The sequence below is a fragment of the Tachypleus tridentatus genome, chromosome 9 (assembly GCF_004210375.1).
Source record: "Tachypleus tridentatus isolate NWPU-2018 chromosome 9, ASM421037v1, whole genome shotgun sequence".
Lineage (NCBI taxonomy): Eukaryota > Metazoa > Arthropoda > Merostomata > Xiphosura > Limulidae > Tachypleus > Tachypleus tridentatus.
The window spans coordinates 57,104,034-57,113,478 of record NC_134833.1 but is presented as its reverse complement, the minus strand read 5'-3'; the positions used below and the strand labels follow the sequence as shown (position 1 = coordinate 57,113,478).

Sequence of the window (9,445 nt, the reverse complement as noted above, 5' to 3'; positions counted from 1 at the left end):
TCAACTAACTCTTTAATTAAACTTGTGCACAGCAGGTTCTAGGGTAAGGCAACTAACTCTTGAATTGAACTTGTGCACACGATCACCAGGGTAGGGCAACTTACTCTTGAATTAAACTTGTGCACAGGAGCTTCTAAGGTAGGGCAACTAACTCTGGAAATAAACTTGTGCACATGAGCTTCTAGTGTAGGGTAACTAACTCTGGAATTAAACTTGTGCACATGAGCTTCTAGTGTAGGGTAACTAACTCTGGAATTAAACTTGTGCACATGAGCTTCTAGTTTAGGGTAACAAACTCTGGAATTAAACTTGTGCTTAGGAGCTGCTAGTGTAGGGTAACTAACTCTGGAATTAAACTTCTGCACAGGAGCTTCTAGTGTAGGGTAACTAACTCTGGATTAAAACTTGTGCACATGAGCTTCTAGTGTAGGATAACTAACTCTGGAATTAAACTTGTGCACATGAGCTTCTAGGGTAGGGCAAGTATCTCTGGAATTAAACTTGTATAGAGGAGATTCTAGGGTAGGCCAATTAACTCTTGAATTAAACTTGGCAACAGGAGCTTCTAGTGTAGGGAAAGTAACTCTGGAATTAAACTTGTGCACAGTAGCTTCGAGTGTAGGTTAACTAACTCTGGAATTAAACTTGTGCACAGGAGCTTGTAGTGTAGGGTAACTAACTCTGGAATTAAACTTGTGCACAGGATCTTCTAGTGTAGGATAACTAACTCTGGAATTAAACTTGTGCACATGAGCTTCTAGGGTAAGGCAAGTATCTCTGAAATTAAACTTGTACACAAGAGGTTCTAACATAAGACAAGTAACTGGAATTAAACTTTTGCACAGGAGGTTTCATGATAGGGCAACTAACTTTTGAATTAAACTTGTGCCCAGGAATTTCTAGGGTAGGGCAATTAACTCTTGAATTAAACTTGTGCACATGAACTTCCAGGGTAGGGCAACTAACTCTGGAATTAAACTTTTGCACAGTAGCTTCTAGGGTAGTGCAACTAACTCTTCAATAAAACTTGTGCACAGGATCTTCTAGGGTAGGATAACTAACTCTTGAATTACACTTGTGCACAGTAGGATCTAGGGTAAGGTAACTAACTCTGGAATTAAACTTGTGCACATGAGCTTCTAGTGTAGGGTAACTAAATCTGGAATTAAACTTGTGCACATGAGATTCTAGTGTAGGGTAACTATCTCTGGAATTAAACTTGTGCACAGGAGCTTCTAGTGTAGGGTAACTAACTCTGGAATTAAACTTGTGCACAGGAACTTCTAGGGTAGGGTAATTAATTCTGAAATTAAAGTGCACAGGAGGTTCTAGTGTAAGACAATTAACTCTTGAATTAAACTTGTGCACAAGAGGTTCTAGGGTAAGGCAACTAACTCTTGAATTAAACATGTGCACAGAAGCTTCTATAGTAGGGAAACTAACTCTTGAATTAAACTTGTGCACACGAACTTCTAGGGTAGGGCAACTAACTCTGGAATTACACTTTTGCTCAGTAGCTTCTAGTGTAGACCAACTAACTCTTAAATGAAACTTGTGCACAGGATCTTCTAGGGTAAAGCAACTAATTCGTGAATTAAACTTGTACAGAAGAGGTTTTAGGGTAATGTAACTAACTCTTGAATTAAACGTGTGTAATGAAGCCTCTAGGGTAGGGAAACTATCTCTTGAATTAAATTTGTGTAGAGGAGCTTCTAGGGTAAGGCAACTAACACTTGAATTAAACTTGTGCAAGGAGATTCCAGGGTAGGGTAACTAGCTCTGGAATTAAACTTTTACACAAGAGGTTAATGGGTGAGCCAACTAACTCTAGAATTAAACTTCTGCACAAGAAATTTCATGGTAGGTGAACTAACTCTTGCATTAAACTTGTACAGAAGAGGTATTAGGGTAAGGCAACTAACTCTTGAATTAAACTTATGCAGAAGACCTTCTAGGGTTGGGTAACTAACTCGAATTAAACTTGTGCACAGGAGGCTCTAGGGTAAGGAAACTAACTCTGGAATTAAACTTGTGCACATGAGCTTATAGTGTAGGGTAACTAACTCTGGAATAAATCTTGTGCACAGAAGCTGCTAGGGTAGGGCAACTAACTCTTAAATTAAACTTGTGCACAGGAGCTTCTATGGTAGGTCAACTAACTCTTAAATTAAACTTGTGCACAGGAGTTTTTAGGGTAGGTCAACTAACTCTTAAATTACACTTGTGCACAGGAGTTTTTAGGGTAGGGCAACTAACTCTGGAATTAAACTTGTGCACAGGAGCTTGTAGTGTAGAGTAACTAACTCTTGAATTAAACTTTTGCACAGGAGGTTTCATGGTAGGGCAACTAACTTTTGAATTAAACTTTTGCCCTGTTGCTTTTAGGGTAGGGTAACTAAGTCTTGAATTAACCTTGTGCACATGAGCTTCTAGTGTAGGGTAATTAACTCTGGAATTAAACTTGTGCACAGGAGCTTCTAAGGTAGGGCAACTATCTGTTGAAGTGAACTTGTGCACAGGAGCTTCTAGGGTAGGGCAACTAACTCTGGAATTAAACTTGTGCACATGAGCTTCTAGTGTAGGGTAACTAACTCTGGAATTAAACTTGTGCACATGAGCTTCTAGTGTAGGGTAACTAATTCTGGAATTAAACTTGTGCACATGAGCTTCTAGTGTAGGGTAACTAACTCTAGAATTAAACTTGTGCACATGAGCTTCTAGTGTAGGGTAACTAACTCTGGAATTAAACTTATACACAAGAGGTTCTAGGATAAGGCCACTAACTGGAATTATACTTTTGCACAGGAGGTTTCAGGGTTGGGCAACTAACTTTTGAATTAAACTTGTGCACAGGATCTTGTAGGGTAGGGTATCTAACTCTGGAATTGAATTTGTGCACAGGAGCTTCTAGGGTAGGACAATTAACTCTGGAATTAAACTTGTGTACAGGAACTTCTAGGGTAGGGCAACTAACTCTGGAATTAAACTTGTGCACATGAGTTTCTTGGGTAGTGCCACTAACTCTTGAATTAAACTTGTGTACAGGAAGTTCTAGGGTAAGGTGAAAGTTGTAAGAGGTTTTCTTACTGCCTCACTGATGACGATCGGTGTTTCCAGAGATAGGGTGTGATACATTTTACATGCTGTCCTTCGTATGTTAGCATCTTTATCTACAAAAATTGTTTGTTTTTGGTGTATTTTGTCTTTTTGTTTACGCGCAACACTAACTTTTTCATCGTCATTTCACGTCTTTCATTGAAGAATAAATTACGTTTGTTTGTTTTTTTGCCCTTTTTATCTTTGTGTATACGTTAGAAATACTGTTATGTGTTTCAATGTATAAAATATGTATTTAACTTTAGTCTTCAGGAACTAGAAACGGTCATTTGTATACTAAAATCATTTATTGAATTGTTTTTAGATTTTTTGATTAAGTTAGCTAGATCTGTATTTGTTCTGGAATCTTTTGAAGCATTGTTGTTCAACCACGCACGTGGTATGTAACAGATGTCGTTACCTCAGCTCCATTCTGCTATTACTTCATGGAATTAACTATAGTGGAGATTGCTGTGTTCAGTTTCAAGTCAATTCATTGAAACAGAACTGTATTCGTCGTTTCTTACTAAAGTCTGACACTGAAATATTTCGAAATTCCGTCATCGACGTTGAGGAGAGATGGATTAAGATGTTCCTTAGTACAAAGCTAAACAATGCACCCTGTCCACCACGAGGAATCGAACTCCCGATTTTAACGGATATTTTGCTTTTCGATTATACTTGAGAAATAGGTCGCAACTGAACAACAGTAACGAAGTGAAACTATAACAAAGGAACAACCAGCTTGAAGAACAATCAATGTTATACTCTTTATTTTATAGCTGTATACAGACATAGCAACCGCTTGGTATATGGCTTTTATGTTCACTCACCCACAGTCACGCCAGAATAATGTTATTTTTGAAATGACAGAAAACTGCTTGTTTAAAGAAAACACGAGTTTACAAAATGTGTGCGCTTTCGGATTCTTAGTTTTAAGCATATACGTTCAAAAAAGTCCGTATTTAATTTGTATACTTAGCTAAGACTTTTTTTATATATATACATTTTATTTTCCACCGAAACTTAACATCAGATCTTTGAAACAATGCACGAAAAATAACAAAATAATCTAAAAAATGAAAATTTAAAATTTGTTGCCAAACCGACATTAATCATATAAGTTAGTTGGTCTTGCATCAATAAATGTAGTTCTTATTTCAACAGTACGACTTTCGTCTGGTCGTAAATTATCTCATCGACAACAGATAATCTAGGTTCACACCATCGTCTTAACTTTGATGATATGTTTAATATCGAAACTTCGAAAATTCTTTTTTATGGATTAAAAAAAATAGAAATAATTTTTCTAAAGACACGTCATCATCAAACCAGGTAAGAAATTATTTTTCCAGCAGAAAATATCGAGTTTACACATAGATTAATTTTGATGATAATTAACCTAAGTTTCACACGTGACAGCAACTGTTAGAAATGGTTCTAGCACGTGCAACTCGATGGTAAAAGTGAATAACATCATTTAAAGTTTCGTTTGAGGAGAGAAACCACTACGGTTGTTTTATTGGTCCCTTATTTGTATTCTTTAAATTGATGCTCCCCGCTAGCATAGCGGTATGTCTCCGGATTTACAACGCTAAAATTAGGGGTTCGATTCCCCTTGGTGGGCTCAGCAGATAGCCCGATGTAGCTTTGCAATAAGAAAACACACACATTTAAAATGATTTGTAAATGGGCACTTCAGTTACACTGCAATTTTTACAAATGTCACAAACTTCCAATTTCTGATACAATTCACCAAATTATTCATCAGATCCACCTTGTACCAAATAAATGTCTGATAGATTCTAAAATTACGGTTTGAAAACTAGTAAGTAGGCTTACGGTATATAATAAAACTCACTGCTCAGGGGGCCATTTGCTAGTTTGCGTGGTGCAATGGGAAAAGTTCATCTGAAAGGCTACTGATATATACAGCATAAGAGCGTCTCAATTAGTTTTCGTGCACTTGAACTTCGTTATGAAGAAATTAAGAAAATGTATAAGAACAACACAAGTTAACACAAATATTTGTCGAAAAATGCAACTAAATTGTTCACTTTTTGTTTTCTTTACATGTTTTTCTGTATGTCGAATTGTTTACATTTTTAACTATGTGTACTTAATTTTTTATTTTTCAGGATAATGGTGACTTATATTCGCGCTTATCATTGTCAATACAATCGATTCGATAATACATTGTTTTTGTCTTAACCTCAAAAATAAAAATTATTTATTTATTTCTTACAGTTATTCATAACCACTCATATATAGATAATCGTATTTACCGGAGAAAAGTCATCAAATCTTAAGATAAACACAACTAGAATTATAGTCTTAATTCATTATTATAGCGAGGCCTAACAACATATAATCCGCGTAGCCCTTCAGCTGTTGAGCTTCTATCATGATTGTCCTCAAAAGCGAGTCAATCGGAACAGTCTCAGCTATAACTCTTATTAATATTGTTGGAGGTGTATTATGAACTTACTAAAATAAAACGCAATCAAGCTTTTCAAGTATTACGAAGACAACCATAAATACCATACGTATTCCTGTTTCTTAAAAATTCGGAAATGGTGTAGTAGTTTGAGAGGTTGCGGCATCTAGCGGCACTATGGAGAAGTAGGAAAATCAATTTACACAGATAAATTAATGAGTAAACAAGTTCAACTTGAATCCCTGATTTAACAAATTTATGTTCGATATTTTTACAACCATAAACACGTATATCTGTAATACGTGATAGAAGTGCCTTTATAAAAAAATACAAGACTCGATAACACGTTTTCTTCTGAATATTAACTCGTTTTTGTTTTGTTTTTTAACAAACTCTTTAATTTTCTAGAAAGAAGTGAATCTGTTTTCGTTATGATTCATTGAAATTAGTGAAAACGTATTTTGAATTTATTTGAAAAATGGAATACTTAATTACATTTGGTGGGTTTGTTAAACAAAACTCTCGCAAACATTATATGTTTGACATTTGAACTATCAAACTTTCACCCAACAAAGAAAAGTAAAACAGTTTAAAAATCGCTTGCCATATCCTTCCTATCCACTGGAAAGGTATCTTTTTGAGGACGGAACATAAAATGTAAAAGGTCTTATTTCTTGACCACCTCAAACACTTATTATTATTGTCGAGTTACGATGCTGAGACAATTACAACATGCCAGAGCAGCGAAAAGTTAACCCCGGGTGATAGCAAATCTTACGGAACGTTTTGGTCAGTCTGAGATAGGAGAGTGAGGACTGGCCGCAGATGAGGAAGAAGAAAGTCTAGCTGGTGAGAAGGCTGAGTTGTCACCTCCCATTCGTGGGATGTTTTTGCTAGGTATCGGAGCTTGTGGCTGAGGGTGACTAGAAGTCGTCGTTGGCTCTGGAAAAGATGAAAGTTGGCTGGAGGGACGTGAGGACGAGAGTTCTGTGCTGTCCATAGGTGTGATGATGTGCATTCGCTGATGACGTCGCCACTTGGCTCGTCTGTTGGAAAACCACACCTGTTTCAAACAATCAACACTGAAATGATGGGTCTGAAAGTTTAATCTATTAGCAATACATGAGAAGCAAACAACATCTTCAGGTTTCAATTTTAATCACATTTTAACGACTGTAAACACTAAAGAAAGTTTTAATCAATTTTCTGCTTCTTTGTTAAGCACAAAACAACCCAGAAGACTAATTTTTCGTCATTAACTAGTATAATGTTTCACGAAAACCCAGTCATTAATAATCTTTTGGGGTTTTTGTAAATGTATTCTACCACACTCGCCTAGTACACACGTGCTTAATTTCCAGAGAAACTTAGCGGTAACTTCAGGGACTTGTAACCATAATATCCTTCACGCTAAGAATTTCTTAACTCCTTTGATATATTAGCCAAACGAAGATATAATTCCAAGTGTGATTATGGATAATCCCAGTATGTACCACATTAAGGCTTCCAAAACAAGTTTATCAATCAAACTAGGATATAAATTACAAGTTCGATCACTTAATCCAATAGGTAACAAACCAAAACAATAGCTTTTTTGCCCTGAGCAACATAGCCTTAGGAACATACAGAATAAATTTCACATCAGGCACGTGCACTTGTAGCTATGAGCTCGCACTTACGTTGTCGACATTTAGAAACATACCCGGCCTTTTCGAGTTATAAGAAAACTCCACACACATGTTAGAACATAGGCAACCCGAAATATTAAATTCTATCAATGTGTGTCCATTCTTCGAATGGTAAAACGAGGTTAGTTTGTTTGTTTTGTTTTTGAATTTCGCACAAAGCTACATAAGGGCTATCTGCGCTAGCCTTCCCTAATTTAGCAGTGTCAGACTAGAGGGAAGGCAGCTAGTCATCACCACCCACCGCCAACTCTTTGGCTACTCTTTTACCAACGAATAGTGGATTGACTGTCACATTATAACGGCCCCACGGCTGAAAGGACAAGCATGTATGGTGCGACGGGGATTCGAACCTGCGACCCTCAGATTACAAGTCGAACGCCTTAACCCACCTGGCCATGCCGAGTCTAAAACGAGGTCAGGCTATTTGTTATCTTTGAAACCATTATCACTTTTTTTCTGTAACCTTAAAAAACGAAAAGTTAAGGCTATTGGTTGAGTGTACTGTACACGTGTTTGTGTGTACAATATATGTTTGGCTTTTATTTTAAGTTAAAGCTTACAGATAAACTTGTACATGTTTTGGCTAGTTATTGTAAACGATACGAAACCAAGAGTGAGCACCAAAATAAATAAACAACAGTTATTATTTAATTGTATTTGTAACTAGAGATTTTTAGTTTTTTATTAAAAAACGGAAAAGGACTAAAAAACTGTAATGTTAAGAAATGTAATAACCTAGTATTAACGTCTTATGGTAATATTGTCGATTATAATCATTCTTCGTTAATTTGTGCATTGCTTTCTGAGTAGTAATTAGTTCACATACAGACTGGTTAGTTAAGTCGGAAAATGGAGAACTGACGAAACTGTGATAATAAACCGTTCTATTTCATTTGAAAAACTTCACCTCGTGCACAGAATGGAACAGAATATTAAGTGTTTTCTAGAGTTCCCGTGTGAGAAAGTGTTAGCTGAATAAACCATTTTCTTTACAGTGAAATGTTTTTTGTTAACCTATATAATTCATGAAAAATAAATCTTGTCAAACAATATTCGAGACCGTCTCACTAGTTTAAACCGATAATTAAAATTTATACTTTAATTATCATGTACAATGGGGCAAGTGCACATCTTACAATCACGAGAGCTGCATTCTAGGAAGTATTGTTACTTTTTCTATCAAGTTAGTATAAAAGTCATTTTTAAGGATAATTTTTTTAGTAAGAACAAACTTTTGAAGCTAAGGAGCATCTACGAAACTCTTGACCATATCGATAGTTTTAAAATTAAAAATATATTAAAAATATAATTTATACACCTTATTAAAAATAATTTTAAAGTATCTGCTGGATATTTTCCCAATTCTAAAAATCACTTAGGATAAAAATTGGATATATTTTCAAAAAGAGGAATTCTGTAGTGAGCCTTCCGAAATCACTTGGACTATCGGATATCTCGTTGTTTGCAATGTTCCGTTACATGTAGTTAAAATGGAAAACGAAAGCTATCAGCTAGCTACACCCTATTGTGTGTGTCGAAGAAAAGATTAAAAAAAATGATACAAGCTGTTATTACTTAATCAAAAATCGTTGACAGTTTGGATTGTTTCACATGGTAGGATCTTTTAAGGACAGCTATTTTCTTTGGGAAGTTAAGCTGTTGAAATTTCAAGGGAAAGTTAGAAATTCACCGGCTGACATTGTTTTGAAAAAGATTAGTGTTTAACCTATAGCAACAAATAAGTGTTGTTTTGTTTTCAAGAGCAACAGTCTCTGTAGCAAAAGGAGTCGAATGTGTTTTATTTTAAAAAAAAGTCACTATTTCACTCTGAAAATAGTGGACTGATGCTTTCTTCTGAAAAACAACTGTGTCGCTCTAATAAAAATAATTTAATGCTGTATTTAAGCGTATATCTATGGAACTGCATTGTTAAAATAGGCAGATTTAGTGTTCAAATAACAGAATATTCAAATATTTAACTGGTTTTCTAGCAGGAAAATGAACGTCGTTGATGTGATTGGACAATGTTGTTATATTGTTAAAATAGGCAGATTTAGTGTTCAAATAACAGAATATTCAAATATTTAACTGGTTTTTTAGCAGGAAAATGAACGTCGTTGATGTGATTGGACAATGTTGTTATATTGGAGCTCATACACACACACTCAAACGACGAACTTTTTCAGGAGTTTGTAACATTAAACTTCGTGTTTCAACGACTAAA

General features: G+C 35.5%; 1 protein-coding gene across 6 annotated transcripts in view; it reads right to left on the bottom strand.

Annotated features, from left to right (window-relative positions):
- Positions 1-3,846: 3,846 nt before the first annotated feature.
- Positions 3,847-9,445, bottom strand: part of LOC143225287 (paired box protein Pax-6-like) — a 79,490-nt gene continuing 73,891 nt past the window's right edge. For 5 of the 6 annotated variants that reach the window (XM_076454415.1, XM_076454419.1, XM_076454417.1 and 2 more), the window contains one exon: positions 3,847-6,596. In XM_076454415.1, the coding sequence (XP_076310530.1) occupies positions 6,324-6,596 (273 nt within the window). In that variant the 3' untranslated portion in view covers positions 3,847-6,323. The remainder of the gene's footprint in view (positions 6,597-9,445) is intronic. The other variant, XM_076454418.1, reaches the window with a different exon arrangement.